The sequence below is a fragment of the Pseudophryne corroboree genome, chromosome 2 (assembly GCF_028390025.1).
Source record: "Pseudophryne corroboree isolate aPseCor3 chromosome 2, aPseCor3.hap2, whole genome shotgun sequence".
Lineage (NCBI taxonomy): Eukaryota > Metazoa > Chordata > Amphibia > Anura > Myobatrachidae > Pseudophryne > Pseudophryne corroboree.
In genome coordinates, this window is record NC_086445.1 from 902,159,985 (window position 1) to 902,178,535 (window position 18,551).

At 40.2% G+C, this 18,551-nt stretch overlaps 1 protein-coding gene across 1 annotated transcript in view; it reads left to right on the top strand.

Moving 5' to 3' along the window:
• Positions 1 to 18,551, top strand: part of COL26A1 (collagen type XXVI alpha 1 chain) — a 783,134-nt gene that overhangs the window by 166,302 nt on the left and 598,281 nt on the right. The window contains exon 3 of the mRNA XM_063956052.1: positions 9,082 to 9,185. Coding sequence (XP_063812122.1) covers positions 9,082 to 9,185 — 104 coding nt within the window. The remainder of the gene's footprint in view (positions 1 to 9,081; positions 9,186 to 18,551) is intronic.

Below are 18,551 nucleotides of genomic sequence, written 5' to 3' on the forward strand. Positions count from 1 at the left end.
GATAAAAAATAGATTTTATTTTCATTATTATTATTATTATTATTATAGATATAGTAAAAATAACAATGTATTTGGTTATTTCTATATTTTCCTTACACACGGGGGAGATTTATTAAAGCTTGGAGAGAGATAAAGTGAAGATGGATAAAGTACTAACCAATCAGCCTCTGACTGTCATTTTACAGACTACGGGGCCTATGTACGAAGCCTTGGAGAGATATAACGTGGATCTATTTACTAAGTCTCGGAGAGAGATAAGGCGGAGAGCAATAAAGTTCCAGCAAATCAGCTCCTAACTGCCATGTTACAGGCTTTGACAGTTAGGAGCTGATTGACTGGTACTTAAACTCTCTCCACTTTATCTGTCTCCAAGCTTTCATTAATCTCCCCCATAGTCCCTTGTTCACTGGCGTATTTATAATGGGTGCCATGTGGGCGGTGCACACGGGCCCCCGGGGTCCAGGGTGCCCACACCACACGCCCTGCACCCATTTTGTTCAATACTTACCCTCCAGAGTCTCACGTTAGCAGCAGCAGCACTGCAGAAATCACAGGGAAAATGGCACGATGGCCATTTTCCTGACATCTCTAGGAAAATAGCCGGTGCGCCATTTTCCCGAAGAGCTGTGCATTCGCACTAAAATTATGAGACAGCGCTAGGGTTCCCTAGTGACCCTAGTGCCCAGAGTCTACAGTGCAGCTAGAGAGGAGGGGGTCCAGATAGAGTCTGCACTGGGCCTACTCCTCTCTTGAAGCATCCCTGCCCTTTTTGTCATTCAACAGGAAAAACGCAAACATACAGGTGCATTTCAGCTTTAATAATTAGAAAGGAGGAACTGTATCAACCTCCTTGTGAGTAGAGAAGTTGCCTATAGCAACCAATAAGCTTCTAGTTACATTTATAAAGTACATTCTATAAAACAATTGGTAGAAGTTGATTAGATGCTATGGGCAACATCTGCATTTGTTCACTTCCCCACTGAAGGCTTGATACATCTCCTCCATAGTGCTGTGTAGAAATGTGCTGTAACATATGGCATCAAATCTGTTTGCTTTTATTCTCTAATCAAAAATAACAATCTTTTTGGTTGCCATGAGTTGCAGCACCTGTGTTTCTAATTGTTGGTGAGATACAGTGCAAGGTGTATCCAACTAGAGTTATTTAATAGTGAATCTTTAATAGTGAATCCAGGTTTCCGAACAACATCCAGTCAGAGTGACATGAACGCCTTCAGCCAAAATACAAACCTGTGGACAATCCTTCTAAAAATAAATGAATATCCCTTTTAGGCAATAAAACATGCATCTTTCTTCATGCGAATAGGACTAGTTAAAAGGCGTACAGATGTGCTATCAACAAAGGAAAAAGTTTGACCTTGTTTTCCAACACTGTTCAAATTCAGTTGATTTTTAATTGTTGCCAGCCTATGCTAGAGCTTGCTCACACTTACATCAGCCAAGTCGTTGACTACTCTGCCAGGAGACCATCAATTTGATAACAGAATATTTTCTCCCAAGCAGATGTGGCTCTTGCTATCAAGCCCATGTTTTCAGCTGTTTCCCGTCACCAGCCTTATTGTTTTTATTATGTCCGTTGCACAATAATCTGATCAGTGCCATATGCTGCAGAGTGAAGCACTAATTGTGGACACAACAAAGGAATATAAATGTAGCCAAGTAGTCAGCAGCGCTGCACATACAGTAAATAGTTAGGACTGATAGATAGTTAGTTTAACAGAATGTTGTAACAATATTGGACGATATAATATAAGATGCTTCTTGTTATGATTTACCATGAATTGTTAAAACAATGAAATATTCCTCTGCACATGCTGCAGTAATTAACTATAATTAGCCTGTTCTATTCATTTATTAATGTTAGTATATCTATGAACTATGAGTTAGCATATCAGCACTTTTAATGACTACATTGTCTATCAAGTGGGGAATTGAGCCAGGAGCTATGTTCAGCACTTTATATGACAGAGCCCCCTCATGACTCTCTATAAGCCACTAATGCCAGACCCCCTCATGCCCAGAATAAATGTTAATTTGCTGTAAGGAATTAAAAATTGAGGATGACTGAGGACAAATCTTCAAAACCTGGAACAGTCCCTGGAGGCTAGGTGCATTTGGTAATTAATATGCACAGATTGTCTAAATCAATAATACATGTCTCTTCCTGAGTAACAGCTTACCAGCCAATCAGCATTCCATTTGTATCACTTATCATACAATGAACTGAACCCCTGCAGGCAAATTTCTTACCCAATAGAATCTCACCGGACATAACTGATGGAATATTCCTCCAATCAGTACTCACTAACTAATCAATCTGATTTGTTTTTATAAACCCACCCATCATCCTGTTCTTGTAAGGATAACACTGATTCTTGGTTATCCAACTGAATACTTCTATACCAAAGAAATACATCTATATACCGCCACCTTTGCTTACAGCTGTTCATGGCAAAATGTGTTCATGGGTGGTGACTGGGAGGTGACTATATGGATGAATGGAGATGGTCCATCTTATAGGAGTGTTATGGGACTGTTGCAGGCATGTCACTGCAGTGGTTGCAAACTCAGATGCATAACCAATTACACTGTAGGCAGTACTCTGATGGACACTCTGCAACTAGTATGGGGCTGGTCCAAGTTTTGATGGTGCAACCGGTGATTGCGTCTGAAGATGCACCACACAGTATTTGTGTGTCTGAGTCCATGCACATTCAGACTACACCAGGGAGCAATACCCACAAAAGAAACACACATGGATCATGCAGCATCTGACTCAGAATCAGGCTCAATCTTGAAATTTTAGAATACACAACCTTTTAGAGAATAGAGTATAAGAAAATAAATTATCTTTTGTAGTATTCGCGTAGATTTTCTTGCAGGATTGTCATAGCCTATATTTGTTCTAAACTGAGAAAGCTGGAATTAAAACAGGTAAAAGCTGACAGAATGAGCACTTAACTTAGAAGGGCTGCATTGAGAAATGCTGTTTTCCCAGTCTTCTATAATGAGTTCTTTAAGGGACATATTTGTTAATTATTGGGTTTTAGACCTGATAATTTAAATTTTTTGTTACCACTTTTTGCAGCAATAAGAAATTAGGTTTCACTCAAATGTATTAAAAACACATGCAGGGACAGGAGCTTCAAAAGGCGCATGTCCCTGCAATGTGTTAGTAGTGATCACTAATATAGTCACTTTTCGCATCTTCTTCAGCACTACTACACATTCATGGTCTGCTGAGTATGCATACAGGAGTGACCCTTAGGCTACAGTGGCTAATGGAATTTGTTTATTTTAAATTATATATTTTCATTTTATGCCACAATTATTTTATCTTTGATAATACTTATTAATTACAAATTTTGGGGACATCCATGGGCTCCAAGCTTGCCTCAAATTTTGCAAACCTCGTTGAAGAGGAGCAAGTTTAATGTGAGAGATTTCAGGAAGAGCTTGGGGTTCTATGGATTTTAAATCAATGATCCTTTTATTATTAGTTTAGCTGTTGATGTAGAATTGATCATTAATTTTACATCATTCTTGAAAAATAATGTATTTTTAATTAAAAGTTCAACAGCACATATCACAGATCCTAGATTTCCTTTATAGATACCACCATTCAACAAGTAAATGTGGTGATAAACACTCAGACTTTATGTAAAAAAGTTGAAGCTAGTAAATACAGTATCTTTACTATAAATGTAATAATCAGGGAGCTTAGACAAATAACATAAAATGGGAAGCTACTAAACTTGAGGAAAAATTGTTCAAGTAATTCCAGTTTTTGAGAAACAAGCCACAATCCTGGTAGAGGTGTACAAAGAGAAATATTTACCACAGGAAATTCTAGCTAAGGCCTTTGAGGGAGTGCTATCATCAGAGAAACATTTTGACTAAGATACCTAGAGCTATTGTAAATAACAATGGAGAAACAAAAGTCTTGATTCAGATGTTGTTGGAGGTGCTGCATATAGTGCAAAGAACCGATGTTGTCGCACACACTACAGGTTTGAACTTTCAGTGATTGACAGTCTGCTGCCGTTTGGGGGCCACGATGACCACTGTGTCACCTCCATTTTTATGGAAATGCTGAGGCATGGATCTTGGAAAATTCCTGGCTGCTATGTAGATGGCATTTTCCTTGCCTCTTTGTAGGAACTGCGTTGGCCGGCTTGCGCGATCCCTACTTATATCAGATGCCTCCTGCTGCATTAACATACTAGTGCATTGCTGCTGCTTCCATGTAAGCACCAATGGTTGCACCTCCAGCCACATCTGAATCAGGCCCATTGTCTTTTGAGTCTAAATATAACTGTTCTGCTAATAGCCTTAAATAGTTATGTACAGCATAAAGACATTTTCCTAGTTTGGTTAGTGTATCTGATTTTTAAACAAAATGTAGACAAATAACTAGGACATCTATTAATACTTAAAAAATATTCTAGTACTGAGGGCCTGATTGAGAGGTGGATGCAAATGCAATCTCTACCATAACTGCACATCTTTGAAAAAATGCTAATGCTGCAGTCACTGTCTTGTGCACAGAGACGCCCACCACCAACATCTCATATCCACTGCTTACGTATAATAGATGCAACATCGGGAACATTGGACGCACATCAGTCAACAGCAACATCTGAGCAACCCTATGTTGCCCCAGAATGTCTTTCACAACTCTGATGCTGGGGCCAGTAGAACTGCAAACAAATTTGCATTTGCTGGCTAGGACATGGCCAGAAAATGGTTGCGACACAGCTGCGTTTTTGTAGCCACCCCCCTTACCGCCCACAAACGGTCCCTACCGGTCCCTCATTTTACGAATAAATCCTTACTGCATCCACCATCGCTAATCAGTCACCGCACATGTGTAGCGCGACTGGCGCATGCACAGTACAAAAAAACACACTCAACTGCGCAAATATGTGGCCACTTCTGATTCAACCCCTGAGTCATTTTGATAATCCTAAGAGAAAAAAGTAAAAAAAACGTACAGATCCTAATGGAGAAAATACTAATTTGTGGCTAAAATCAATAATAAGTGCATTTATTTTTGGAGATCTCCATGTACCTTACTTATACTGTACCTTATACTGTGTTCATGTATTGAAAACAAAAGGAAGATCTAATGTACAGTATCAGAAAATATTTGTCTTATTAAATCACTAATAAATTGTCATACTACATATGTACAGTAATTTATTTGCTAGAGTGCAACGGTCGCCTGCAGTTGTGGGTAGAACCACACGGCCCTTTGCTGCTTTGTTTTTTAAACTGAAAGTTATAATAAGCTAGGACAGACCCTTTCCCAACTCTACATTTCTCAGTACATTGTAAATCTGCCCCACCCGCACTGCTCCTATTTTGCTCCTTTTTATCTTGCTCTTAACTCTGAATCAGGCCAGTGAAAATACCCATGCTAAGTAACACCTGTCTACAATCTAAAGTACTTAAAATAAGCATATGAGCATCAGAATTAGACCTTGGGTCAATGGAAGATGGTTGCTTTGTCTGAAGAATCCCATTCTCTGTTGGCTGCACACAGAGGAGAATATTAGCTGGTCTTCATAACGTTTTGGTTCTCAGTGTGCCATACGGACAACATCTTGGTGACTGCTATATAATACAGAAAGCATCCTAGTGATTGAGATACAATACAGAAATCACCCTAGTTACTGCCATATCATACAGAAAGTATACTACTTATAGCCATATAATACTGAGATTGTACTATTCACCCATAAACAAAGTAGATTACATATCAGTGGTGGCTGCTGCCTGTGGGCTGCAGCACAGACCACAAAATGTATGGGGGGGGGGGGCGGAGGCAGTTATCACACATATACATACATGTAATGTATGTAATATATGTGCTGGCTGCCTTACTCCTGGGATCATCAGCGCTGTGTTTCACTGAACTGCCACTGCACCCGGGACACAGTACTCATCTTGTCTTTCCTCTATAAGCCCGCTCCATAAGCAAATGCGGGGGAGGGGGGGGGGGTTCTGTTGCCCAGAAACTCCCCTCCTTTTGGCAAGTGGCTCAAATTATGACAAAAGCAATGGTATATAATATGATTACTAGAATTGTTGCCACATCATGCAGTTTAAGGGACAGAGCAGAGCTGCTGCACATGCCCACTGGTAGCCGCTGCTCCTACCAAGTTTACTGCGTATGTGGATCTGAGCCCTCAGTCAGTTCACTGGACCAGAGAGTAGCTACCAGGAAGAAAAGACAGGAGCCTAACCATAGGGTGGGAGAATGTATTCTTAGAAAGTGCAGTACTGGTTCTATTACATTTGTGTATTTATTTATTTATTATGGTATGTTTAAACTTTTCCTGAATCACTTATCTTATTTATATTATTTAAATATATTTAATACAGCCTATACTATAGACAATCCATGGTGTTAAATATTAATAGTGTATTCCATAAAGTATACAGTGTATAAAAAGATCATTGCTTACATTAATGTCTAGGGTCGTTACTGGGTTATTCTACCACTTCCCAAGACTCCGGCACTTGCTCCAATGTTCCAAAGAGTGGGAGAATGTGAATTGCATTTGGAAACCCCCCTTTAGAAATCCTGCATTTGCCACTCCGCCCCCAAACTCCTGTGAAACTAGCCAATTAGAGGCTGGGGGTGGATTTATACAGGAGAAGTGAAGACGAGTGCCGCGTCCCAAGTGCAGTGGCTGCTGTGAAACGCACATCGCTGCTGATACCTGTGGTCAGGCAGCCAGCACATATGTTACATACAACATTACATGGGCTGCAGCACAGACCTCATATTGCATACTCCCACCCCCATGCAATATGTGGTGTGTGGTGCAGCCCATGGACAGCAGCTGCCACTGCTTGTATTGAATGCAGAGAATATTCTAGTGGCTGCAAGAGACTAATGCACATTCACATATGCACCCTCTGAACAGTCTACACTTTACACAGGTTTCATCCACTCATTCAACATAGGAGAAATAAACACAATACACAACTGAGTGTGGCTTTCATGGGCCCTCATTCCGAGTTGATCGGTCGCAAGGCGAATTTAGCAGAGTTACACAAGCTAAGCCGCCGCCTACTGGGAGTGAATCTTAGCTTCTTAAAATTGCGACCGATGTATTCGCAATATTGCGATTACTAACTACTTAGCAGTTTCAGAGTAGCTCCAGACTTACTCTGCCTGTGCGATCAGTTCAGTGCTTGTCGTTCCTGGTTGACGTCACAAACACACCCAGCGTTCGCCCAGGCACTCCCACCGTTTCCCCGGCCACTCCTGCGTTTTTTCCGGAAACGGTAGCGTTTTCAGCCACACGCCCCTGAAACGCCGTGTTTCCGCCCAGTAACACCCATTTCCTGTCAATCACATTACGATCGCCGGAGCGAAGAAAAAGCCGTGAGTAAAAATACTTTCTTCATAGTAAAGTTACTTGGCGCAGTCGCAGTGCGAACATTGCGCATGCGTACTAAGCGGATTTTCACTGCGATGCGATGAAAAAGAACGAGCGAACAACTCGGAATGAGGGCCATTATACAGCTAATTTCTTGCCTGAAGTATCTGAATCCAACTGACTTTTCTATCTGCTTCATTCTCACCTCCCTTACTTCCACTTATGGTGGCCAATCCCGGGATCGGCGGGATCCTGAGATTTAGGGACAAAACGGGTGGGATTCAATCCCGGGGATTGAGGGATCAGCGTTGAGCGTCCTGTGGACACTCAGACGCTGCCCGGCTTCCTTCTTCCGGCTCCACCGCGCAGCGTGAGAGGTCACACTGTGCCGTCACACGCTGCCAGGAGAGAGCGGAGGATGTTTCCCACCCGCCCGCCCCCAGTATATGGTGAGTTATGTGTCCGGTGCAGGCAGGGCGGGGCGAGGGGGCGGCCACATAGGTAAAAGCCAATCCTGGGTATCCCGGGAATCCCAGGATTGGCCATTTTTCAATCCCGATACCAGGGATTGAAAAAATGGCTCGGGATTGGCTTCCCTACTTCCACTACCTTGCCATATGCCTCACCATACAACATGGAGACCCAGTTACCTACATGCGCTGAGCTCCTCCAATTGAGTTTCAGCAAGCACTTCTCTGATGGTCAACCTCTGTCAGCTGTACTGTAATATGCAGGGAGCAGGAGGGGGAAAGAGATCAGCACAGGGCTGATCCACAGCACTTCAAAAAAAAAAAGTGTCTGGTCCCTCGGAAGGAACCAGCCACCAGGATGCAGCTTTGAGCTGTATCCATCCCATTGTTACGCTATCCCTGACACACATTTGCGAGAGATCTTTGTAGTGGTGCATGACGAGTTACTGTATGCATGAGGGATACAGGAAAAGCGTTGTTATACAGTGCACAGAACACTGGTGGTCATTCCGAGGTGATCGCTAGCTGTATTCGTTCGCTGTGCTGTGATGAGGCAAAAAAAGGCACTTCTGGGCATGCGTCGCAATGCGCATGCGCGAAGTATTATTACAACAAACGATGTAGTTTCACACAAGGTCTAGCAAAACTTTTCAGTCGCACTGCTGGCCGCAGAGTGATTGACATGAAGTGGGCGTTTCTGGGTGTCAACTGACCGTTTTCAGGGAGTGTTCGAAAAAACGCAGGCGTGCCAGGAAAAACACAGGCGTGGCTGGGAGAATGCAGGGCATGTTCATGACGTCAAAACAGGAACTGAACAGTCTGAAGTCATCGCAAGCGCTGAGTAGGTATTGAGCTACTCTAAAACTGCACATAAAAACTTTGCCGCCGCTCTGCGATCCTTTCGTTCGCACTTCTGCTAAGCTAAAATACAGTCCCAGTGGGCGGCGGCATAGCGTCTGCACGGCTGCTAAAAATTGCTAGCGAGTGAACAACTCAGAATGACCACCACTGTGTGGACTTCTAATGTAATTTCTACAAAATGTATAGACAATGTTTGTGGTGCACCTGTTTGGGGATATACAGGTATGTTTGCAAAAAATATATATTGTTATTGCTCAGCTATCTGAATACATTTGAAAACATTACAAATCATGTCACTGGTATCATCTGACTATAACAGAGATCTCACATTTTTCTAGTTATAGGACTGTCATGAGGCCTGTGTATAAAATGTCCTATCGTACAGTCACTACTTTGGAATGGAGATGCTGTCCAGGATTCACTGGAAGTAACTGCGAGGAAGGTAAGTCAATCCACATCAACTTCAAAATGTTTTTTGAACATGCTGCTCTTAAAAGTAACAAAACAAAATCTTTTCAAATGAACTGTATATAAAAATTGCTCCACATGTTAGGTTAATATGCAGTCATTGTCATATTTAGAGGTACTGTAGCCCATAGCAACCAATCAGAAGCTAGCTATCATTTCTCTATTGGATCATAGAAAATAATAACCAACCATAGTAACTATGGCCAACGCCACTAATTTACCTAAGTATCCATGATATGTTCTGTAATTCCAGGTAATCTTACAGTGTTTGCGTTTGAAATGAGCCCTAGTTATGAGGACATAGGTTACCACAGGTCAGCAGTAACAATGTGTGTGCCAACATAAAGTCTCCTACCATTACATTTTAGAATGGATATTGTCATTATTTTTATGTCCTCATTTTTATGATTCAGTATAATAAATTCCTAGACTACTTTAAATTTACATGCAGTGGCGTTCCTACTACCTTCAGTCTACAAAATAATGGCTGAGAACAGCAGAGAGTGTCGTCATAACTGGTTATTGTTAAGACCAATAGGTATATCTGTGAAAGCAACCGATCATCAGCGGCTCAGACCAGTAGTCTTAAACAGCAATAGGAATAAGTACTAAAAGAGCTTGGTTTAGCAAATACCTATTGCCATTTTAAGACTATCGGTCAAAGCAGCTGTTGATCCTTCTGGGGCTCTTCATCGTCTCCTTTGGTGGTAAAAAGATACTTGCTATACAGGGTTCGAGTGGGGCTATGTGATTTGACCTTGAAAACTATGATTATATTGGGGAGTTCAGGTAAAAAATTGGCATTAGGACTCTGGGATGTCTACGTTACCTACTGCCTACATCTATTTATTTTAAATTGTAACTCTTATATTTCATTGTCTTTTTATGTTATGACATTACCTATAAATACATGCAGTCTAATAATTATCTATACAAAAATTCTGTAAGGCCTGTCCCATCCCCAACATGCATTCACAGTGGGAGCCAGGGCGCATGCCTCAACAGCTCTGACTGCTAGAGAGAAGGGACACACCTAGCCTAGGAGGAGGTGATGGCCAGGTGTTGAGAACAGGGTAAGTAATGGAGTGGGATAGAGGTGAAATGAGACCAAGTGAGGCGGGCAGGACAGAGCAGCAGAGGGAGGGGGGGGCGGAGCAGGGGATGGAAGGGAGGCACGTCCAGAAAGAACAGGGACAGAGGCGGGGGAAAACTTATTTGACATGGCATTATGGCATATGCCTTTACTAGTATATTACTGATTATATATTATATATTTTGATAACTATCAATTGATTATGATAAATTATATATTTTCTAATAAACTAGTAAAGGGACCTGACTTATGACGGGTCAACTGTCTGCCCCTGCTAGCTCCACCCTGCCTCTGCTATCCACCCCCAGCACTGATAGCTGCTCTTTTCAAACCTCCCTCCTATCCCGTATTCTACCAATTTGCTCCTTCTATCACCCTGTCCCCGCTCCTATACTTCCATGTCACCTTTCCTCTTCTGAAGCGCTAAGTCTGTCCCATCTCCCTCGCAGTGTTAGTACACATACCAGCAGTGGCGTCACAAGGCAGGTGCGGGGGGTGTGGCCTGCACCCGGGTGTGACACCTGGAGGGGGGGGGGGTGACACCAAATGTCAGCTCCTCCACAGTGACAGGAGTCATGTGCTGCAGTGCGAAAGTCTCCTACAGCACCTGGCTCCTGTCATAGAAGAGGAGCCGACAGCGGACAGAGACAGTCTCCGGGAGCAGCCCAGCATCTCCGGAGATGCTGGCCATGCCCCCAGAGTGACGATTCGAGGATCTCCATGAGGCCACGCCCCCTGCATATAAGGCCCACCCCTTTTGCCACAAGTGTGCCGGGAGATCAGGGGTGCGCACAGGTGTCACCACATCTGGTGATGCCTCTGCATACCATTGACGTGTGGTGGGGTGAGGCAGAGCCTTTCTTGTCATACTAAGATTTGTGCAAGAGTTTTGACTGTATAAAGTATATGGAAAATACAAAGAATATATTATTGTATTATTGTGTTATTCTAATCATTTTTATAGTCAGAACTCTGGAGTAAAAAGTCTATGTCAGGTGAGGCAATGCCTATCTTTTCTGCACATCTCTGATCAAAGCGCACCAAATTTCCATCAGTATTTGGTGCTGCACCTGTGTATAATGCCCACATGCACCCTTTGGCTAATATATTGTGTGTAAATCTGGCTCTGATACTAGTAGTGCCTCCCAAGCCATTTACCTCACCGCACGGCCCTGATACATACATATATATTAGTTCATTTAAACTCCCAGAAATAGCTTTGCCCTTCACATCAGTTTAACAACAATGGTTTTGATTATGTCATTGCTTGAGAAAGATGTAGCAGAAGACAATGTACCCAGATCTACAGAGGTAAGTTCAGACTCCTCCGGGGCTCCATTATTCTTCTCACCTGAGGATGAGTGGGTAAATTGCGCAACTCCAGTAATGAGAACTGTTTGCTCTGTGAGATAAATGGAAAATGTAATATGTAACACCGCAAACTAAATATCAATGAAATAATGTAAAGTTTATCATAACAATGTATAACCATACTGACAAATAACATTAGAACAGTTTATTATAATTTGACATATGAAATCCTATTTTAAGTTTATTATAGGTCACTGCAATAGGCCACTTACAGTGTTAGTAATATTTGGGAGACTTCACATGCTCGGTATATTGCAAGTTTACTTGTTAATCACCTAAGCACATGTGTTCTAACTGGTGTGTACAGAATGGAAGAGAGGCATTTGGGTTAGTTCCTCAGGTCAGGACAACTCCAGTTTACAGTTGGTACTGTCCCCCAACATTAGGACAGCTGGATGGTATGTTTTCGCTGAATGTCACTTATTGCACTTAGCTGTGATTTAAATATATAAAACATTTATTGCTCTGTAAATAAACTAGGCTCTGCATCTGAAATGCATATGTATTGCACTACAAATAAACTAGGCTTTGCATATAAAATAAATATATCCATGCAAACAGATAATAAAATAGAAATAGACCGCTCACATACAAATATATAATTGTAACAATAATAGGCCATTCATCACAATGCCATTATTATGCTCTACAGCAGCATTACAATAACAAATGGCATTTCATTGGACACAGGAAACGTATCATATTGTGTCCAATGTCTTTCCCATGTTGAATAACATAAACCCAACTCAATGACGTTATGAGAAATGAGCATGGACTCTGAGGGAAGTGTCTATTGACACTATGGTGAGCTTTGGAGAACCCACGTGATTGGTTAAAAGGCTGTTGACCCTTATTCAGGCCAAAGTCTTCCCGCAATGGAGCTCTCGGCAGCAGTCCCCTTGTCTCTTTGGGGTTTTATTTTATTCCTTGGGGATCTTTTTAAACAGTGGTAAAAGTGGATTTTCGTGCACTTTTGTTTATTTATTCACTACTTTTGCGCATCTATAATAATGTATTTCTTCTATATTTACATAATGGACAGGAGTCTTATTTCTTAAACATCATATTTTACTATACTACTACCAATGTGGAGGTAAAGGGGTTCTGATTTCTAAATTTCTCCGGTACCCAAAGTCACGGGGTATAAGGAAGAGTCCCACTACAACCTCTAGGTTATATATTGATTTTTTTTGTGTACCCCTCAAAGGCTCCCGTCCTGTCTTGACCATGTTGAGGCTGGTTCTCATTATGACAGTTGGACCACAAAGTGTATGTTCCCTTGATATAATGTGAGCCAGTAAAGTCTCTATAGCCTGGTGATAGCTTCTTCTCCAGAATAGATCACTTCTGCTCCAGAATAATTCTAAGCCGCAGCTTGGTGTGCCTGGTGCTACTATAGCAACTCTTGAGGCAAAATCCTTATGAATGTCGTGATACAATAAAATCATTATGTATCAGGTGTCCCCTTAACACTTGCTGCATCTATACATCCTTGCCCCAAACATTGGGTCTCTTTGCCTGCATATGTCCTGCTCTAATGAAAGAATGCTAAGATATTGCCACCTTAAATCACATTTTATTTCAACTTGAAGTTAACGTAGGAAAGCACATTGTTCTGCAGAAAACACAAAGAGTCACTGGAGCTGCAAATAAAACATACTCTACAGTATTTTCCCAGAAAACAGAAAACAATAGCTTTTCCTGCCCCCAGTCAGTTGTCTCCATTCTTCTCATTTTTATTTGTTCTCATTTTAACCTATGTGCATCCAGAGGTGAAATATCATTATCTGCGATGGATAGAGTTGATCCATTGCAGCAGCTGACTGAAGTCTGAAGGCGGGGCCTTCTTTTTGTTGTGTGCAAGTTTCAGCAACAAAATTGGAGTGTCTGCCTTTATATTCTTAGCAGCAATACAGTACTTACCTATATTAACCAGTATTATTTCTGCTCCTCCTTTTGTACCTCCAACTGGCTGCAGTAGAATGTGTGGAAGTGACATGAGGTCAGTAGAAAAGAACCCCTATTTTATTTTGGTAAAATTCTTTGATCTTTTGTAACAATAGAATAATAGTCAATAGGGATATTGACTGTGGATGTAAAACATTATGGTGATGTGAGTATAAATACACACCTCTCTTTATTGTCTCTATTTCTGTCTTATGTTTGTATTGTGTCACTGCTAAGCAGCTCTTTACATTTCTACAGCAGCTGTCTCTTATCTGAATTTTTAGTCTAATGAAACTAACTTATACTTTGAAGCAGGGGAATCTTTTTTGTTTATATCTACATGAAATGTTCATTCTAACGGAAAGGGTAATTCAGGCTACTGCTTACTACTGGATTAATTATTATAATAATAAGTGAATTGAGGACATCACATCAACTCTGGTTCCACAAGAAAACATAATATTATAGTTTCTTTCAGTGGGCTGATGTATAGTATGGAATATCATGCACCAATCTACAGTAATAGTATTTTAACACAGCATTTGTACACTTAAATCCTTTTGTTTTAACACTATTTTCTAAAAAGGTAATTATAGAGGTAGAAAACTGAGACATTTATTGCTGATTTACTGTTTTCTAAACTATGATAAATGACAGCCAATAGAATATATATCAAGAGAAGTTAAAACCCCAATAGAGATTTCAAAAGGTCTCTTAGCTCAGTGTGGGTGTTGTTGGGTTTCAAACAGAGACAGATCCATGCACTAGTTTTCTTTAGACATATATATCCCACTTCTAACACCAATACATTTTACATGAATCACAACTTGTAAATGATGGAAGTCAACTTTATGTTAACACAATTGCTAGAAGATATCTTATATTTGGTAGTTTATTCACTTATTCAAATGTATCTTTCTGTCTTATCAAATAAAATATTATTTAACTCTTTTATGCTTCCAAAACATTGCTTTAGGGGTTTATGCTTGCACCCCCAGGGACATAAATACATGTTACATATATGATACATGTACTTCTCTGAAAAGCAAAGAAGGAAGCCAGAAAGATGAAATATGCACTTAGTAAAAACAGCAAAAGGGAATGCAAGAGCCTTGTATACTAAAAATTATTTGCAAGTAGAAACTCTTTTAAAGTCTAGTATGCACAAGAATTTAACCTACTTGTCAGCCAAACAAATACAGTATATAACATTATATAAAACATTATTGCCCTTTCTAAATAATGCTAGAAGTTATAGTTCGAGAACAGCTTGTTAAGAAAATTATAGCTTGGTCTGAAAAAATAGTGTTCTGTGTATTAAAAATTCCACCAATTGAATTTAAAGTGTTTCTTTCAGTCTTAAAATATTTTTACTTTCCAGTTTAATTGGATATCTTGAATTGAATTAACATGCAAAGTATTTGCCCAGCTATTAAGTTTATTTAAGGGAACAGTTTAAAGTTGACATAATGGGTAACATAATTTTATTAAGTTGGCTTTGTAATGTGTGGGACAATGCCAGTACTTCATGAAGATTATGAGATCTTGAAGAGCAAGATATTTCCCATTGGGTATTTTAATGCCTTCATTTGTGCAAAATGATTTCACTTGCACTGAATCTGTAGCCTCGCGCTGCCAAATTTACCATATAATAGGAAAGACTAAAACCATGTTCAGTGTTAGTACTTGCAATTTATGCAGCAATAACAGGGTAAACCGCATGGGTGTGTAAAATGAATAACTTTTTGGGGTTTTAGTTAGTCCTTGGAGAGTGATAATATTGAGTTATCTGAAACAAAGTTTTTCCATGATTGTCACTATGTTATTTATTTCACTAAAACTAGTTGAAATAACTCATAAGGTAATTATATGGTTTGACAGAAATGAACAGTGTTGGCACTTACAATTCCCTGGGGGTACTGTAGGCGAAACAGATCACATTTGGTAAGAACATAATAAAATACAACTCTCCTGGAACAAAATTTCAAATACCTGCAATATGTGTTAAAAATAAATTATACTGCCATTTTTAAAATACATCACTTGCCCATTTGCAAGTGAACCAAAATAGTTTGCATTGACTTTAAATTGTTACCGAAATAGTATATTCTTTTGTTTTGACATCTTATCTATCCAAGAGAAGCCTTTCAGTCACCTTAATCATCTCTACAGGGATGCTGATAGCACCATTCAGTTGTTATATAGTTATAGCATTGAGTCAGAAATGCCTCACGATAAACTTGTGTTACCTGGGGATCAGTACGAGATCCCGCCGGACGGGACCCCGGCGGTCGGAATACCGACACCGGGATCCCGACTGGCACAATCCCGACACGTGGGCGAGCGCAATGCAGCCCCTTGCGGGCTCGCTGCGCTAGCCATGCTGTGGGCACGGTGCCTCGCTACGCTCAGCACATTAATTTATTCTCCCTCTATGGGTGTCGTGGACACCCACAGAGGGAGAATATGTCGGGATTGTGCCAGTCAGGATCCCGTTATCGGTATTCCTACCGGCGGGATCTTGACCGCATCCCGTTACCTGATGTACACTATCTTTTTATGATGTGCTGTATTGCACATCTTCACTACTGGAGGCAATCCGTCGAGGCATCGAGGCACATAGCATACTGACCACAAATCAGCCCAACGGTTTTCGGTACCTGCCACCAATTCTCATTGAGTGGTGTAGAGGAAATTCATAAGTTGACTTTTTATATTTCCTAAAAGAATACTCTTTTATTACAAAGCATATTGGTTCTTTACATCTTATTCATTGTAATATATGTTTCTTTCTATCACTGTAATGCATGTAGACTCTTTATTATAGTGTACTCATTTTCACCACATGAGAATGCTAAAATTAGGAACTAGAGACAATCTTCTTCTTCTTCTTCTTCTTCTTCTTCTTCTTCTTCTCCTTGTTTTTTCTTTATTTATATGGTGCCACAAGAGTTCTGCAGTGCCTGACAAAGTACTTAAATGAACAAACAAGAAAACAGTGACTTATAGTACAAGACAATGTAGGACAAGAACATGGTATATATAATTTCTGCATCAGCAGACATTACACTAAAATGAGCATCAAGGTGGCAGAAACCGAGGGTTAGGTGCCGTTGGAAGGAGCATGAAGAATAAGATAGTCTAAGTAAGAGAAAGAACAGCACATGAGGGGAGAGGGTCCTGCTCGTAAAAGCTTACATTCTAAAGGGGAAGTACAGACAGACAGGGTTGACACTGAGGGGTTGACAGTGAGTGTGGAACAGAGGTTTAGGATGAGAGATTGCTGGCCTTGATGAAGAAGTTGGTCTTGCGAGCCTGTTTGAAATTTTGTAGAGAGGTGGAGAGTCTGATAAGGAGAGATAGAGAATTCCAGCGAGGTAGCACCATTGTCTACTGAATATAAAAAACTGAATATAAAAATTGAGGTGTATGAACTGGGAGCAGACATGAAGACAACAGAGAAGCAGACCCTGCCCATGAGAACTTATGATCTAATGGATATCACTTAGGAATGTCAATTTGTGAATATTCCTCAGTGCCTATACAGTCTATACTGTGTGTAACATTCGCTATCCTTGAAATGACCTCTCTCCAAGCTAGTGTGAGTTTCCACCGAGAACTCCGGTTTCCTCCCACAACCCAAAAATATACTGATAGGTTAATTGGATGCCAACAAAATTAACCTTTGCACAGGTGTGTGTATATAGGGAATATAGATTGTAAGCTCCACTGGGGCAGGGACTAATGTGAATGGACAAATATTCTCTGCAGAAGCGCTGCGGAATATGTGTGCGCTATATAAATAACTGGTAATAAATAATAATAATAAATAGCAGTAGTTGAATTTGTTGCCTTATACATACAGGACCTTTTTAAATATCCCAACAATAATTCTTATTTCTCAGCCTGTATATTGTGCTACTTCCAGCTTATTGGATTAGACACGTAGCATCTGACCAATGTAGGCTGGAATGAGATTGTCTTCATTAGTCAACTTTTACATTTTAATAGCTTATGGCTTTTGGTTGTCTTTAGAGTTTTCCAAACTTTATTCTTCAGTTTTACTTAAAAGTTGAAAACCCCTCTAATTTTGGCAGTCATTAAACATCCAGATCGTGTTGTGGCTAGAGGTCTCTGTGGTAGAGCATGGCTGTAAATACTAATGTTCTGACACATCTATGTATCTCGAAATGCTAATAAAATATTGTAGTAAGAATGTTGCTGTCACTGCACTTTCTACCTGTCTAATTGGTCTGTTATCACCAGCTAGAACTAATCTGGGACCAAGAAGTTTATGATAAGTGTCATGCACAGTGTTGTGTTTTACCTATTTAGACGTGCTTAACAAAAGAAACATTTTATCTTGTCATCTTAATCACTTATATTGTGACTTGCGGCAGATTAATAAGAAAAAAACAGACAATATTTATTTATGCTATTATTATTATTATTTACTGTTTTTGGCATTTAAAGGACTTCAAGAAAAATGTGACTTTAAGTAAAATGCACAATGCACAACAGCTTGCCAAGGCAAGGCCGATTCTGGTTTATTACTTTAGTTTATTACTTAAATCTCAAAGATGCTATAAATTATTTACAAAGTAGTGCACATTCTTCCAGCCAATAACGAATGGTACAAATGAGTGAAATATATTAGTGCAATTGTCTAAAGGAGTAACAGCCGTTTAGAGACCAGTATGCTTCAAATTAACACTTTCATTAGGTGACTAGAACAAAATATTTTTCCCTTTTACAAGTTTGAAAAATAATTTGCGGTCACCAGCACTGAACAGTTGTACAAATATATATTTTACCGTACTGTGCCCTGCTGTAAAGAAAGTAAAACAGTAGATCTATGTCTATACAGTAAGTCACAGCAACATTAAGGTCCTGATTCTCAGACGCACGCTAAACGATATTCACGCAGTT